The 17,591-nt window shown below is 40.3% G+C and overlaps 1 protein-coding gene across 3 annotated transcripts; it reads right to left on the reverse strand.

Annotated features, from left to right (window-relative positions):
- Positions 1 to 973: 973 nt before the first annotated feature.
- acox1 (acyl-CoA oxidase 1, palmitoyl) lies at positions 974 to 17,558 on the reverse strand. 3 transcript variants are annotated; one of them, XR_006402749.1, is made up of 15 exons: positions 17,348 to 17,558; positions 15,470 to 15,629; positions 11,345 to 11,505; positions 9,817 to 9,924; positions 9,477 to 9,596; positions 9,231 to 9,346; positions 8,530 to 8,699; positions 8,105 to 8,267; positions 7,613 to 7,803; positions 6,827 to 7,006; positions 5,998 to 6,103; positions 5,249 to 5,392; positions 4,561 to 4,767; positions 4,176 to 4,328; positions 974 to 3,814 (listed from the first exon to the last, which is right to left on the reverse strand). XR_006402749.1 is itself a non-coding variant. In XM_044345857.1 (14 exons), the coding sequence occupies exons 1-14, from the start codon at positions 17,454 to 17,456 to the stop codon at positions 4,278 to 4,280; spliced, it is 1,986 nt and encodes a 661-aa protein (XP_044201792.1). In that variant the 5' UTR covers positions 17,457 to 17,558; the 3' UTR covers positions 974 to 4,277. The 3 variants fall into 3 exon arrangements, 2 of the variants coding, with proteins under 2 accessions (XP_044201792.1, XP_044201793.1); XM_044345857.1 differs by having other exon boundaries at positions 974 to 4,328; XM_044345858.1 differs by lacking the exon at positions 11,345 to 11,505 and adding an exon at positions 13,416 to 13,576 and having other exon boundaries at positions 974 to 4,328; positions 17,348 to 17,551.
- Between the last annotated feature and the right edge of the window lie 33 nt (positions 17,559 to 17,591).

Genomic DNA, 17,591 nt, shown 5'->3' on the forward strand with positions numbered 1-17,591 from the left:
CAGCAGAAGCAGAGATATCTTGACAGCTCCAAAAACACGGTATCCTACATTTCCCATAATGCAACTCCAGCCATGTGGGATAGATGCATAGACTGCATAGTGATGTGAAAGATTCCCATGTTGAGGTTGCGGCTTATATTCACATCCAGATGGTTATGACTGCAGAGTTGGTCGTGTGAGGGTCAACAAGAGGTTAGTGCAGTTTTGCAGGTATTTGGATATAAACCAAAGTCATTTTTGACCTGACAGATGGTGTCAGATTAAAAGTTAAGGGGTCACCAAGGTTATTACAATTCATCTTGATCCGGACATGAATGTCTGGGCCAAATGTCATGTTAATCCATCTAATAGTTGCTGAAACATTTCACTCGAAACCACAGATGTCTCCCTCATGGTAGTGGTCAACAAATTTATTAGAATTTATCCTCTGGGGAACATGAATGTTTGTAGATATTCATTGATTTTAAACAATTTTACATGAACTGAGCTTCATGTGTAGAATCAGTAGAGTGCTTATTTAATACCTGCATTGCTATAGTGCTAAGGCTTGTAATTTGAATGCATTTCTATTTGCTGCATTCTTTTACTGTACGTTTCTTCAGCAGGATCCCTGAATTCAGGTAGTTGTACAGTGCAGTAGACAGTATATAGTCTATGCAGTTTGACTTACTGTATATGAGTATGTAAAGTTCCTTCAATACATGTCTCATACAAGTATTTAGTGATAATGCTAGGGCTGCAACTAACAAATATTTTCATTATTAAAATCATTAGAAATCAGAAAATATTCACATTTAAGAAGCTGGAACAAGAGATTTGGGCCTTTTCTCCTTTTTTAAAAGGAGGAAAAATTACTCAAAACTATTAATTGATTATAGTTGGTATTTTGGCTCTAGATGCATGGTGGCTTAAAGCACAACTGTGGCTTTAAGATCAATTCAAACTGGTGTATCAAGACAGAAAAACTGAATACATATTGATTATTTCATTTTATTAATACAACTTACATGTCAAATTACTTACCATTAAAATCATCATTATTCAATAAAACATGTCAACAAATTATCACACAAAAAAAGCTTAACAAACAACTTAGTCATTACATATTGAGAATTGTGCCTTTACAGCAGAAATCAACTGATTAAAAAATCTGTAAATACAGAAATGAGCTGCTATCAGTCTGGTGAGAGGACAATCTCAGTTAGTTAGATTAGGGAAAGACGACTTCCTCAGGCACATAATTATCCCACAAATCATCTTCACAGTTCACAGTGAGGCTTTAGAGGTCGAAGCTCTCTCATCATCATCATCATCATAGTGTCATTACAGTCAACGATGTAAGAACATTTTATTTGAGTCGTTCTATTGCTGCTTTTATTCACCAGCCTCAGTACCTACCATTTACACTGTTGGATTTGATTGCTCATTGAGAAAAAATTAAAACTACTGCAGTTTGAGATAAACAAAGAGTACAAACCAACCGATTCTCAAGAAATGACCAATGATTATAAACAGAAATATACATTTCTGTTTGTTAAATCAATTTATAACAGATTTTTCTAAAACATTTGTTTCCTGAAATTGTAATAACCAAAATACTGAAGCATTAAAAGGAAAAAAAAGTAATCGAGCTGGCATACAATTCATGTCATATTTGAATCAGAATAATTCACACAGTAGGATGTCGAACATTGCAGCATAATTTAAAAAGTGTCTCGTCTGAAATGTGCTTGATTTAGAACTAAAGAAAGGAGGTTTGCTGGGGTGTGACCCTTCTTTCTAATAATCAGCCCCACACAGCAGGGATGGAGAATACTAATGCACATATTCAGTGCATAATGTGGCCTCACCGAACGCTCTCTTTCTTTTCCTCACAGGCGCTTTGGACACACTTGACATACTTCATCTTGAATCAGTATCTGCAGAAAGCTTTCTGTCACATTCAAAAAAGGCACACAGGACAGTGTAACCATTCATTCTAATGATGAGAAATCCTGAGACTGAGCTCATATTCGCAGAAATTGCAGAATTGCGAACATAACACCCCCCCAAAATACTTAATTTTACCTAATTTAGCAAGTCTCTGAAAGCCCCCCCGTATCGTCGCACCATCTCCTGACAGGCCTCTCAACTCTCCGCGGAGTTCAGCCAGTGTAAAGCAGGTAACCTAAGGACAACGATGTCGTTCATTATGTAGCAACAGATCTGACAGGTGGTGGGAGCGAGGATTAAGGCAGATTATTTTACCTTTGTGATTGTGGTGCAGCCTTGTAAAAACTTGTTCGCTCTTGTTGGAGCTGTAATAACAAGTATGCGTTTTGGGTGAAGTATCAATTTAAAGCTGTGGGGAAGAGTTTGATACAAGGAGCAATAATTAAAACTGTTATGACCCTTAAACACAACTGAACTTGACGTATATGCAGAAGTTTTATCTGCTGACTGCTTTGTGCTACAGAGCATGCTAACAGCATCAGAAGACAGACTGAAAAAATACATTTTCAAGCTAAAACACAAATCAGCAAAACTGTATCATCACAGTATTTTAAAAGGAAATATTCTTTTACCTTCACTTGGTGTTTCTGTTGGACCTCGGCTCTAATTTGCTATTTGGTTATTTGTCTAATGCAAACTACAGTACTGCTGTAGTGACTTATACTATTCCTTCTGGATGCCTGCACAGATTGATAAAACTCATCAGAGATCAATGTCTCAAATATTCAATAACACGATGGTCCTTGTAGTCAGGGGAAACAACCAAAGTGATTAGCTGTGGGTTTGTTTCTGCTATAACACGCTCTAACATTATGTAACATTCATAATTACATTCTGTTCTTGATAGAAAAAAAAAAGAAAAGGAGATGGCATTTCCATCTTGACTGGTGCACACAGAGGAGCCATCAGGCAGGCTGCAGAAAATTAGGAGAAGATGAAGAAACATGAAATACTAAGAAATTTCACATCGGAATGTTTCTAAAGAGAATAGTTGATTATCTTTCTGTAGACTTATAGCTGTTTTTTTGGGGGGGGGGCTTCATTAGAGTTCTAGATATAATTTGCATTCCTGGTTCTGTTTAAGATTATTATAGGTCTCCCACCCCGTGTTTTACAGCCTTTTTATTATCCACTGTGATTTCCTCCGTCACCCCAAGAGTGAAAGTCTGCTGTCTACACGGCTCCAAAATGTTAAGAGTACGCCATGTTCTTTACAGAGGCTGATTGTGGTGAGCTCTGATGGCGTTCCACATGACCACAAAGAGAGAGAGAACAGAGAGCAGAGAAGGCCAAATTCCTTCAGATGGGGCAAATACCAGCTGATGGCTAATTCTAGCTGAAAACCATCGTGGGGTTGATATGATGGGTTAAGTACAGTTGAGATTAGGGGTGTAACGGTACATGTATTCGTCCAGAACCGTTCGGTACAGGATGCTTGGTTCGGTACGTGACTTTCCTTGACAATTACTGTCAAAATAGTTTAATAATCCACTTACATCAACATGAAGTTCCACCCAGAACGTTTTGGCAGCGCACCACTTAGCTGTAGCATGCTCATGGATGTATGCTAGCCAGCTTAGCCAAGGTAGCCTGGTTACCATGGTTACCCTGTAGTGTCACTGCCATCAAAATAACAAATGAGAGACCCATAACACTGACCAAGTGCAACACTATTATTAAAATATCCTCCTTTATCGCCGTAGTAAAGAGATATCTCTGTGACGGTCAGCTTTTCGCTCTGCCTTTGAGTGAAGCTGTTCAGAACAACAATAAACACATCTGACTTCTGATGTGGTCGGACAGCGCATCATAAGAACCAGATCTGAGAGAGAAACATTTAGTTAAAATGTATTCAGTAGAAGTGGTGGTTTGGTCCCTCTGACTGATAGATTATTATCATCAACATCATTAGATTATTAATGAATAATTAATCAATATTAATCAATGTGTAATGTGTAAGCAGCATGTTACTGTTGTAGCTGCTGGAGCTAATTTCAACTACTTTATATACAGTTAGACCATACATCAGCTGTAAGCAGGTGTCCCAGGTTGTTTTCCACTACAACACAACTAAACTGTTTCAGTAATCGTTTTGTTGTTGGATATTTACATTTTTGAAAATAAAAAAGGACCAAAATGTTGTTTTCTACCTTTCTTTTTTTTCTGCTCTACTGAAAACGTACCGAACCATGAATTCTCTGTACCGTTACACCCCTGGTTAAGATTGTGCCTATTTTAGCGGTGTTGAAGGGTCACAGCCAGGAAATCAAGGTGCGAGGGTCGGCTCACAGTTTGGACCGCAGGGGCTTCAGGTACTTCTGGAAAGACTCATGGACCTGGAGAAGAAAAGACAGTGTAATGAGCAAGACCAGGGGAATAAAAGACATGCATATACAATCACAAACACAGTCTTCTTGACTTGACCGGTGTAAGAACTTGATTAGTATAATAAAAACTGATTTAACACACAAATTGAGAACATAGGAAAATCTAAAAATGCTAATTTATTGAGACTCAAGAGAATTATTTTGTCACTACTGTTATTTCACCCCGGTGACCCCGGCTGACCTCTGTGGAGTTTAGGGGTGAACGGCGAGCCCATTCGAACATGTTCTCGTAAACGTTCCCGTCGTATCGTCCCAGGACTGAATTCAGCTTCTTGTCATGGATATCAAAGGCATCTACCAGCGCCACAGCGTTGGGCCTCAGCTGAGACAGCAGCTCCTTAATACGGACAGAAATCTGCAGCACCTGGGGCACATTTATCAGTCCAGCCTGAAATGAAACAGATGGAGACGTGGATTAGAATGTGCTGCTGGATTGTGCTCAACTGCCTGGGCGGTGAGGAAACACAGTCGTAGTAGTGGACAGTAGAGACAGTGGGTGAAGTTTCTGGTTTCAGAGCGAGTATGACATCTTCTGTCATGTTCAAATGAAAGCTCACCTGATAAGCCAAAATCTAAATTGCCTTTTTTTTTTTTTTTTTTTAAAAACACAACAAAAACAGACACCAGCCACTGAGTCATACAGATCCAGCACACAAAGACTCCATTTTGCTCACTAGCGAACAAAGAGGCAATTGAGGCTTTCATAAGTGAGCAGACAGCGAAACTGTCGGCCGCCAGTTTGGAGAGTATGCAAATCATTTTCAGCTTTGTACACGCAAATATGTGCAACAAGCACGAATTCCAAGTAGGAAAAAAACCAACCACAGACTGTGGACCATGCTGTTTTTATATGTTATAATCATTTTCACCTGTAGGAAGTCTCCAGAGTTCTTTGTGATGCCATTGAGAGCGTAGAGCAGAGCCAGGGTTGACAGCACCGAGTGTATGGCCGTGTCGCCGATCTCACCCAGCTTGTCAGTGAAGAGCTTCACAACAACATAGTGACAGTGAGCCTGGAAACAAAAAAACAGGAGGACACAGAGATTAATTCAAGAGATTCAGAAAAACAACTGAGAAAGAAAGAGAAAGGAAAAAGAAACAAGGAGACTGAGTGAGACTGAGGTTGAGACCTCAGCATGAATCTTAAAAATCTTTAATCCAACATGAATCTTTGAGTTTTCAAAGCTATAGAAAGCTATGAAAATATCCGATTGTAAAATGTCTTGTTGCTACAACCTGGTTTATGTAGGTTTGCTCTGAATTTTATCTGACATAAAAAGATGAGAAATCAAATATATGTATATATAAGATAAGCAATGCATGGCACTGAAAGATTCTTTTTAAATTTGTTCTTTGACTTGACAAAATTAAATTAATAGTGTTAATGATGCTCAGTTAGAGCTCTATGGTAGACTTTTATTTCAATTGGGCGCCAACAGGACAATAATAGAAGGTTGGCTGGGACGGCACAGCGCTGTTTCATTTCTGCTTTTTTTAAATACTGGTTCCTGGTCTACGGTTAAATATAATTCACTTTAAAATTCAAGTAAACACACACACACACACACACACACACACACACACACACACACACGTACACAGACAGAAGTGAACTTACATCTGAGGCTCTGACCAGGTCGATAGCGCTGTTGTTCCAGGCATCCTCCTGACTCTTCCTGCGCTGCAGCTCCTGCTGGATGCTCTTAGCTGCCAGCTCCACTAGACTACAAACAGACACATAATCTGCATTAATCAGAGGCATCATTAACACAAATGAAGTAAAAACATAAAAAGACACTCTATACCTCCCCAGCTTGACATGCAAATATATTCATCTTTGACTTTGGGCTGTATCTTAAAAACACAGTAGCACTTGAAAAAGACTGTCCTTTCTCAAATCATCTAATCAACAATTAAATCTATATTTTTCAAATGAAGAAAATTTTTAAAGGAGGAGCTTTAGTAGAAACACATAGAGAGAAACGACTGCTGAACAAACAATCGTCTTTGCCTTTCATCCCTCTAGATGTCTCAACTTGAAGGCCACATTTTGTTCAGCAGACTGGCTCAGACACTGACTGCCAAGTAGATGTAGATGTGACTAAGGCTGACAGTATTTGCAAGGATGTGATCGGGACGGCGTATCATGTCAGACGGTGGAAAGAACAAAAGGCAGAAATATGGATGACAGCAGAGAATAGCGGATTTAGGCAGATGCTTTGGCAAAGAGACAATCAGGGTGATTAATGGTGACAGTTGTAGTTTTGACTAACATAATACATAACTGCTTCAAAAAAAAAAATTCATCGAAATGCTAATCAAAAATGTGTCCTATGCAAATATGGAAAATAATGAATATCATTAAATATTTTACCAGAACTGAAAACATAGACGACAGTTCAAGTTAAATTCAGGTCATTTTCTTCTCTGCAGCTTTTGTCTCTTACGTGGCAGCTCGTAGTTTGTAGATCTCCACCAGGCTAGCCAGGTCATTGATGTCCACCACTGTTGGTCTTGCAGCGACAGGCTGGGGCTGGACTCTCCGATGGTCTGCTTCATTCAAGTACGACACAATGCCGCTCAGCTGCTGGCCTTCTTTGGCCTGACGGTAGCTCTTCACCAGGTATCTGCACGGACAAAGCATGAGAACACACCCGCAGGTATGGTTTTTCCATGCCACTCTAACTTGTTTTAATCCTTTTTAACCAACAAATCCAAGTCTGGTTTCATATATCAACCTATTCATTCATTCCCATTCATCACGACACCCTTGCGCTTTGTGTGTGTCCTTCATGTTCAGGTACAAGATCATTGTGTGATTGAAAGTTTCAAGAAACGTTCCCACATGCCTGCCAGGAAAACGATATCCCTTCAAAAAAGGACAAAATATCACATAATAGGTTTCTGAAATGGAACTACTGAACTTTATCTAGGGATAGAAAACGTGACTCGTGTTTGTTTTTGTTGTGGGAGAAGCGTGGGTGTGTCCCCTGTTTTTGTGGCACGGTAGGGCTGCTGAGTCGGAGTATGTTTATGTCTGTGTGTGTCTGTGTTTGTTTCTGTCACGCTCTCATTCTGTTTAAGTATGTGACAAAACATCCATCCTACTGTATGAGCACAATATATTAACAATAACAAAAGGCATTTCTAGTGTGTGTTTGTGTCAGACTTTGTTTAAGAGCTCGGCAGGCTGTGAACTTGGTCCTGGCGAGGTGTCACATGCGATGACGTACCTTGCGGTCTGCAGCATCATGACTGTGTTTTCTCCCTCGTAGGTGCAGGTGGGGGTGAACGAGACGTAAATGTCTGGCAAGGCGCTGCTGCGAGAGTAGCCGTGTCCACCGCATGACATGCGGCAAACCTCGATGGCGGCGTTAGTTTCCCATGTGGTGAAGGCCTTCAGACCCGCGGACAAGGCATGGAGCTGGAGATGGGAGGGTGAAGAGGTTGAGAATAGCTTCCTGCAAGCCTGAACGCTGGGTGAAAATTATACTTAAAAGTTCATCAAACAGATAAATATGACTCAGAGCTTTGAAAATATGAAATTATTTAAAACAGTCCAGATCAATTGATTAGAAGTTGCAGGTCTTGATTACCACAACAAAATGGTGCAAGCAACTGAAGATAGTAAAGAGTGTAATCTGTAAGACTATCAGACAGTCAACCAGCCACACATTTATCTCTCATTCGAGACAGTACATGTGTACCGTATCTCCACTCAGTACCTCAGGCAGTTCACTGAAGTCCCCCTGGTTGATGTCTCCAGTGATGCGGTGGTAGGTCTGATACATGTACTGTCCGACAGAACTGAAGGCATAGGCCATAGCCAGCAGAGGGAACAGCTTGTACTGCTGCGTCTGGTAGTCGATGATCTGGGGCTCTGGCTCTCTGCAGGACAGAAACACACAGCTTTGACTTTTCAGTTTCCCATTGATACACAAGGATGTGGTGAGAGATCAAATCATTATATAAACATAACTATAAAAACACACGTCATAGCAGTTTCATAAATAACTCTCATGAATGTGTTTTCCACTCTCATGAATGATCTTAAGCATGTATTTGTTTTGCTTGCAACTTCTATGAGTTATGCAGTGTTAATGCAGCCAATTGCTGAAGTGGCTCTGTGCACTCGTTTGTCATGACTGACCCCGGCCGCATTTCAGACTGGTGACGAACGGCACTGTAACGGATGGCGATGGTGCAGGCCTTGGAGAGGGCCCGAGCTGACTCGCGTACGATCATGGAGCGTACGAAAACCATGGTGCCGTAAGTCAGCTTGGCACTGGGCGGCTTCACATAAGTTCCATCTGGCTCCACCTAGTGGAGAAAAGAGAATCAGTCTGCATGCAGATCCTCAAAGAACATCAGTCCTACTCTTAATATACCATCACTAAATCCTCCACAGGATTGTTTTTAAAACCCTGCAGTATGTTGGCAGGACATAATCAGGATATTTTATACAAGCACTCCAAATATTCTACACTTGCACTGCTTGCATCATCATCATCATCATGAAACAATGTGTCATACTTAGTATTAGCAAATATCATGCATGGATGAGGGCGTATTAACACATGACAGTCACTTCTGAATGTAATTAAGCAATCATTCCTTATTTGGTACATAGAAACACAGGATGCATGTCTTCATGTAGCTTTTAAAATATCTGCAAATACTAGATTACATTATCTCAGCATGTGTTACACAAATTAGTATCAAACAGACAGGCAGTGGTGGAAACACCCTTTGGTGAAGGCATCTCATCAACTTAAAAAGCTCCTTAAACACATCTGCCCTCAGGGAAACCAATGCTTTTCTTTCTAGGATCAACAACTAATGTGACATCACCTTGGCGTATTTCATCAGCATGTTCTCCCGAGGGATTCGTACGTTCTCTAGTTTAAGGAAGCCGTTGTCAACTTCATTAAAGCCAAACTTGGGGCCAATGTCTCCAACGACAACACCTAAAAGAGTGTGAGAAAGGAAGACAGAGAGAGTAAGACAGAAACAGCAAGCTACTGTACAGGAAGAAAAATGACTGACTTTACCACAAAAACCACATCCAGAGAGACATCACAGACAGCGGTTAGTTACCTGGAAGCGGCTGATGTGTGCTCATATCACGGATGTTTACGATGAATGCGTGCAGGCCGTGGCACTTTCCCTGAGTATAAAGCTGGGCTAGGACTATGGCATGGTTTGAGGTCTTTCCAACTAGAAAGAGAGAGAGTGAGGCATTAAAACTAGTTTGTTCTATATCAATGAGGTTTCAATTATCGGCTGATAAGAAAAGAAAATTATTATTATTGTATTGATAATGGAACCTTCCTCTGCTCTGATGTCTGACAGTTTCAGTGTTCCTTATTTATGTTCACAGGAATTCCGACACAATATGGAAATTCCAGGCTTCAGAAATGACTTCTAATGTACTCACGTCCTCCCGGCCACCATTTGATGGAGCTGACTGTGGGACTGTTCATGACAAACTCCTGTGTGGCTGGATCATATGTGGCGGTCGTCTCCAGTCCTCTGAGGTGTGTACCTAAAGAAAGACAACATATCAAAGCCCACCAAACACGTTCACACACAACACACAGATACAGAGTAGACAGTGGAAAAAGCAAGAATGAATGATTACTCAGCAATGGAGACATTAAGACTACTGGCTGGAGATTAATCAATTCATCCTACGGTACTATGTAATAATACAAGCATCAATCATACAATCAAAAAATAACTCAAAACATCTAATAGGATAATGGTTAGTCATTGAGAGTATGGATTATGTGTAAATAGAAAAACTCTTTTCAATGAAAAACAAAAATGGATGAGGCCACTTGAAAGAATTCAAACATAAAAAGGAGCAAAGTGCACCTTGTAGGTGTTTGACAGATCTGTAAACATGTATAACAATCACATTTAAGACAGTTACACTCATGCTGTGACTAAGGCATGCCATTTGCTTACAGATTCTGAATTGGCATCTATTTCTAATCAGTTTTAGGGCTGCGACTGACATTACTGATTAATCGATGAAAAATGTCGATCACTGTTTCCCCCAAAGCCCGAGATACAACCTAAAATGTCATGACCAACAGTCCACAACCCAAAGATATTCAGTTTACTGTAATAGAGGACAAAAAAACACCAGAAAATAGTGACATTTAAGAAGCTGGAACCAGAGCATTTTTTCTTAAAAATGCTGTAAATGAGTAAAATAGTTTGTAATTAATTATCTCCCAATCGACTAATCGATTAATGGACTCATCGTTGCATCTTTAATCAGTTTTCAGCCTGTTCAAGCTGGAATGTGTGTTGCTATGCTGGGGACCGTTTCACCAAATTTGCAACATGCAACATGTGATTAATTCCCCCTTCAGTTAATTTGGACACATTTAATTAATCAAAAGAAACACCATGCTTGCCACTTATGCATTAGCATGCGAGAGGACTGCAGGACTCACAATTTATCTGCAATTTGTGAGTGACAATCGTTTGTGAAACGGTACCCCTGGTCTGTAGCCAAAGACAGATCTCAGCCCGTGCTAAGACAATCTATGAGTGTTAGTGAAGGCAACAGTTCTGTCAAAAACACATGAAGAAGGGGGCCGGTAAGAGAGCGGGAGAGGGTCGATGGTCTTGGAGGGTTATCTGATGCAGGCTGGTGGTGAGGGAGCTCAACAGCTAGCGGCACACTCAACAGGTTTGGGTGTGAAACAATTATTATGACATTTGTTTTAACTGAAGAATGGGAACTACTGCAATCTTAAAAAAAATGTAGCACCAGCCTGCATTAAAGTACCACCTCTCTAAACATTATCGTTAATGCACAATTTGAGGGTTAATTGGCGACGGCAATGATAAAGGAACCAAACAATCGCTGTTCATTTAAAAAAAAAAAAAAAAAAACAGTGCCTTGTGCAAAACAGGACGTGGACTTTGGACTGCTCTGTTCATTTTACCGTGGCCCATCTCAGTCTGAGCGTAGGTGCCGATGATCTCTAGGTTCCAGGCGGGCATGAAGAAACGGTCCATTTGCTCTGGGGTGGCCTGGTTGAGCAGTGTGGGCAGGAACATCCCCAGATGGAGATCCAAGGGCTCTGGCCTGTCCGGGTGCACACAGCTAGGCCACGCAGGACAGGGGCAAACGGAAAAGAAAAGCAGGTAGTAATGCAGAAAAAAGGAAAGGAGGAAGATGGAAGAGATGGAGGGAATTTTTTTTGATGGAAGCCATTTTATGGAAAGTTTATGCCAACGTTAGTGTAGATGAATAAAGAGAGAATGTTGTTTGAATATAAAAGACAGAGGTTATAAAAGCAAGCAGTAAAGACGGAGGTGACAAAGACAAATTAAAACAGCTTGTGAGCATGTCATGCATATTGGAACCGCTGATTTGATCATTCAGTCATAATTTGGCTCCATTTGTTGAAATTCAATTGAACTCTTGTCTTCAATAGCTGCGTATGTGTGTTTTAATACCTCAAATATATACAGTAATTTGGTTTTTGCATGATTTGGCTCCCTGTTGCATTTCTTTACATCAAGTGGTAACAAATGTCTTGTTCTTCACTACCTGGATGTTCTTCTAGTCTGAAAACATACAATTTGAAAAGTCACCAAAAATGTTTCGGTGGACCAATAATTGGAAATTGGTCCAATTCATCTCTTTATTGCTTTATCACTATATACATGACAGCATTGATAACAGATATACTGACATGATGGCACTAAAATTAAGACTTGGTAGATAATAATAGGTAGGTAAGTTAATTTTAGTATTTAAGTGATAACACCACACCCAACGTGCTGCGATAGAGTAGGAATAAGAACAGCGGTCACATCAGGTCATGACATACATGATACTCTAGTGCTTTGGAACAGTGTTGGCCCAAAACCTGTCAAAATATGAATAATATGTCCATTAGTGAGGACAAGGCCATTACTTCTGATCTTTCAATGTGGCTCTGCATGGATGAAACACAAATTCATAATAACATCCGCATGTCTTTGTTACAGAGAGGCAACAAACAATAGCTTGGCTTGGCCTACATTCCCTCTCGCCACAGATTTCTCGGCCTCTCAGATTACAAAAAGGATATTCTGTTGGATGTAAGACCTCGACTTGTTATCACATACTTCTGCAACACCGTGTGCATCTTCTCTTACTTTCTGTGTGAGACTGCATGAAAAATACAATTCATTTTCTGTCCAGTTTTATCCAGTCTACACTACCAACCAATTCACACACAAGCACAACCGCCTCATCGTACCTCACACTGCCTTCTGGTCTCTTGAGTTTTCAATGGCTGAACCAGAGACATGGTAGGTAATTACGACTACATTACTGATTAGAAATAATTGGAAGTTCATCATCTGCAAAAATCAAGACAATCAATCAATTAAATCACAGCAATCAAAATGCACACAAGCTTCATGTGTCATCAGTGAATAATCATTACATAAAGGGAGAATGAGAGAGTTGTGAGCAGGAAAGCAGTAGAACGAACTAACTAATGTTGATGGGAAAATGTTTCGGGATAGACGAGACAAAACTAATTTAAGATACTACTAATCCTGAAGGTTGTAAGGGAAAACTACTAGAGGAGCAATGTTAATAACACAGCTACAGCTATATGTACTATCTCTAGTTGGAACAATCATCAGGACAAACACGCAACTACTTCAAATTTTCAACATAATTTGGATCTGTCAAACACATACAAGAAATCACCGGATCCACTCCTGGTGCTCAACGGTTTTCCCAAACCTGCTTCAAATGGGCCTTTTTTTCCATCATCCAAAAACCTTTTTGGCTAAATCAACAACACAATGTTTCCCACATATAGACTTTACTTGGGCGGGCTTCCCAGGTATATTAACAACTGCAGTGTTTCACATTAATTACCTAGTCTAATTCTGTGGGAAACAGTGCAATGTCAATGTTTGCCATTTTATAATAGCGCAATGAAGTTGTGCCTGAAGGCCTTAAACAACAAGCAAGTCAGTGAGTTAAGGGCTAAGTCCAGGACTGACCGTGACCCATCTCAGTTTGGGCGTATGTGCCCACGGCCTGGAAGGACTCTGCCAGAGGTAACCATTTCTTGGACTGCTGAGGGTCACACTGGCTGTACAGGGTTGGGAGGAACATGACAAAGTGCAGCCCCACTGCCTCAATGTGGTTGCCTCCAACCATACTGCGTGAAGGGAAGGTACAAAAACTGAAGTTCAGACTTGCTGTTACTCAAATGTTGCATAACATCACTGTGTTAAGGAAGCCCTGGAAGGCAAAGTGACTTTTATGGATAAAGTCCAAGTTTATCTCGCACATACAACTTAGTTACCTGTTTTCACATCTTTGACATTTCGCCTCTCTGTCTGCAGAAAAAGTAATTCAGGTTTTTGACCAAGTAACTTTCAGATAAGATAAAATGTCTCCCGGATGAGGGACTGCATGAACATATTTTTCTTTCTTACATTCCCTTTTAAGGCTTCTTTCTGGAAATTGATCAAATGACTCCTGGGATTAAGTTTTCCCATCCTACAATCATGCACTCTTCAAGAGGACCAACAAAGTACAAGAAGTATTAATGTGATCCACATGTGAAGGTACTTCATGTAGTCAAAGTGAAGTTGAACTGAACATCTGCCTGATACTTTAATTTGCATGGTTAAAAAGGTAATACTTATTTAAAGGATTATCTATTCAGGGATTAAAGCAAGAAAAGATTTGTGAACCTGAAAACCTGAAACAAGGCATGGTGCATGTGGACTTTAACCCGTCTTTTACATTGTATTACTGTGTACATCTAGTGAAAGCTGGGAGGAAACATACCCTCTGACACACTTTTAATCATGATGAACTTTGCTCCAGCTGAATTTACTCACTCTACACTCGACGACACAGATAGTTGGTCAATCTCTAGTGAAAGCTGGGAGGAAACATACCCTCTGACACACTTTTAATCATGATGAACTTTGCTCCAGCTGAATTTACTCACTCTACACTCGACGACACAGATAGTTGGTCAATCTACAATCTATAATGCACATTTTCCCCAAAGGTAAATTCAAATGATTATTTGGACTTTGCATTATCACTGAATATTTATGGTGCAGGCTATTGTTCACCATATGAAAATGCTTCACCATATGGGGCCCTTTTGTAGAAAGAGACTCATAATTATCAACAGGGAGAATAAAGCTGGATGTTCATATCATTACACACCACAAGTATAGCAGACCCAATCTGTGTCATGACACCTTTTGATATTTGAAACTAACATTAGTAAATTTGTACACTGCATATCAGTTAATGAACAATCCTGGTATATTATTTGATTACTGCCATAAAGTAGTATTACAGTCAAAACATGTCGAACACATACAGTCGGTGTATTTGATAAATTACACACCTTTGATCCTGATAGTACTTATATCTGACAGAGATCATAAGAAATTGCTTTTTATTAAACGCTTGTAGTTATGATGTATAAAAGTATAATAAGTGTCTGCCCAAGTACACAAAGTGTGTGGAAAACAACAGTTTGTTGTTCATTACCTCCCTCTGTTAAATTTTAACAAAAAAGTGAGCCCCCCATAATTGTGAGTGACTCCCATTACACATGAAACTCCCTACTCCTCCACTGTTACCGCCATTATATAAAGACCATAATGCTTTGCATCAAACTAAAGACAAAAAACAAACAGACAAACAGAAACCACTGGAATAACCTTCAATCGCTTGCTAAGCAATTGAAAGCATTTAACAGGCTATTTTTTTAGTGACAGTAGGTCTCACTACTGTATATCCTTGTGACAAAATTCCCATATTCAAATCAATGAGCTAAATTTGAACCAAAATCTGTCAGAGCATAAAATTTTAAATACATGAGACCTTATTTTGAGTCTACCAGCATTTCAAAGGACGTAATCCTATTGTCCGGCAGGCTTTTCGTGTCCGCTTTGTCTCTCGTAAGTAACAGCAGGTTTCGACTGTGTGTGGGCTGCACTCCCTCAGCCTTACGATCACACAGACCTATTTGGATTTACAGTTTGTGGCCTCACATGTCGATTCCTTTACCACATACCTCTTATAGCAGTAGATCTCCTCCGGGTCTGCGATGCCATACTCTCTGAGCTTCAGGATCATTTGGGCACTCTTTCTAATAGCCTGGTCATAGCGCTCACTGCGGGACAGGAAGTTTGGGTCTTCCTCCTTAAAGTCCGGGTCGCTGAGGACCATTGATTCTACAGCGGATAGTGGAAATTGAATTAGGGATGTATCTTTCAGTCTATACAGCTGCTTCAGTCTAAACAACAAAGTCAAGACCTATATATTATAAATCTTTAGTTGGACATTTGCAAAACTCTAATCAAAGCTTGTGAATGTGTACATACAAGTAGAGTCCATCTGTGTATTGGCGTATGTCAGCCAATAAGTGACAAGAAATTGCATTAAAGAATTTCTCCAGATTTTTGTGAGGTTGATGGAACTAAGGTCTCCCTAATCCAGATTATTGGCATGTATACATCTGTGCATTAAGGCAGCACTACTACAACAGCTGTGTCCCCATTCAGGGGATAGATCCTCCAAAAGTCCACATTTCAAGACCAAATGCATCGTATACAACAGTACCAAGTACCAAGACACACTTTCTCATTCAAGTAAATGGAAAGGTGTGTCCAAACTTTTGACTGTTACTGTATGTTTAAAAGGCCTCCTTTGCTCCCTCAGCATCTTGTAATTCACTGCACACTGTACAATAATCATTTGTTCAATGGACTGTTCTGGCAGTCTTTGTACACATGGAAATCATGTGATCGTGATGTATTTGCATTCAGGTTTTCATCAGGCACTACTGTAGTAAATGTATAGTAAACGTATGTGTGTGTGTGTGTGTGTGTGTGTGTGTATGTGTCTAAATCACCAAAATGGGTTTAGTCTGTTTGATACTAGACTGTCTCATTTGGGGAGGAGGTTCAAGTTCAGCTGAGCCCTCAGATCCTTTTGAAGGATTTACCACTGAGGGCCATGTCAGAGCTTGTTTCTGTTTTTGCAGCATGGCAGCACCATAACAATGTTTGATAGGAGCAAGCCTTAACATAGCCACAATAGTGGACTTTGGTATAAAACTCTGCACCTCAGACTGGACAAACTTGATAGCTTGACAAATAGCTGGTTGCTGACTTGGGAATGTATATAGACATGCATAAAATAGGCTACGTGTTTTCAAAGGTGCATTTGCACACCAAGATACACTTTGGTCCACATTGAACTTGAAAAGACTTTGACACCTATTAAACTTCAGTTTTTTTAAATGGCTTGCTCTGCACTGTACGTTGTGTTTTGCCAGAAGAAGAATAAAGCAGCATAATGTTAACCGTTAATTAGCGGTGGCTAGCTTACTTAACTGGAAGTGATATGATATCAACCAATATAAATAAGAGATTCTTACTGAAAGTTAAACACTAAGTTAACAACTTTAGTGGACAGTGGCATGTGCCAGTAGAACAACAGTACTGTCCGTGTGACACAGCAGCGCCACATGACAGTTAGAATCGTCGTGAGCCAGTGGCAGGAAGTGGCATGTGGCAGTGCAGGTGTGCCATATATGGATGTATGAAGAGGAGTTCTTATAATACATCCATGGTGTCATATGGCTTACTGTTTAGCCTTAAAAGTGCAATTAGCCAGTAGAAGGGCGGCAGCAGTACATCACAAAGTCACCTAACTTAACTGGCATATGCCACTAAAACAGAGATCGGCGCCTCTGAACAGAGCTGCTGCTGCTAGCTAACGTTAGCGATGAAAGCATCGTTTGGTTTGCTCAACATCCCCCTTACAACACTCGTTTTCTTAGCAAATACCATCATTACCATCAGCACATCACGTTTTTTAGAGTCGAAAGTAACCACAACAGGCAGGCAGGACTCCCAGGAAGCAAAGGAGATATGTAAGAACTTACCAATTTCTCGTCTTCTTGTGGTCTTCTCGGCGCCGCCGTCCAAAATGTTGGTGAGTTTTTCGACGTCAAAAGTGGCTTTTTGCCGCTCTTTTAGGATATCGGGATTCATGGTTCTAGATCAGGGAGAAAACAGTGAGAAGAAGTGTGTTATTGTATAACCCCCTCTAACCTCAACCTGACTGCACCTCCTGAAACGACCTCCTCCTGACGCAGCTGCGGAGAGGCGGAGACCGACGGGTCATGT

The sequence above is a fragment of the Thunnus albacares genome, chromosome 3 (genome assembly GCF_914725855.1).
Source record: "Thunnus albacares chromosome 3, fThuAlb1.1, whole genome shotgun sequence".
In the NCBI taxonomy this organism is placed as follows: domain Eukaryota; kingdom Metazoa; phylum Chordata; class Actinopteri; order Scombriformes; family Scombridae; genus Thunnus; species Thunnus albacares.

What these genes read in the sequence shown, in the direction of transcription:
- acox1 (XM_044345857.1), bottom strand. Translation starts at nt 17,456, where the DNA reads ATGAATCCCGATATCCTAAAAGAGCGGCAAAAAGCCACTTTTGACGTC. An exon ending in TACAAACTACGAGCTGCCAC is followed by an intron (nt 6,104 to 6,826) that starts GTAAGAGACAAA and finishes GTCTGTTTGTAG; the next exon opens with TCTAGTGGAGCTGGCAGCTA. An exon ending in ACCTGGTCAGAGCCTCAGAT is followed by an intron (nt 5,393 to 5,997) that starts GTAAGTTCACTT and finishes TTTTGTTTCCAG; the next exon opens with GCTCACTGTCACTATGTTGT.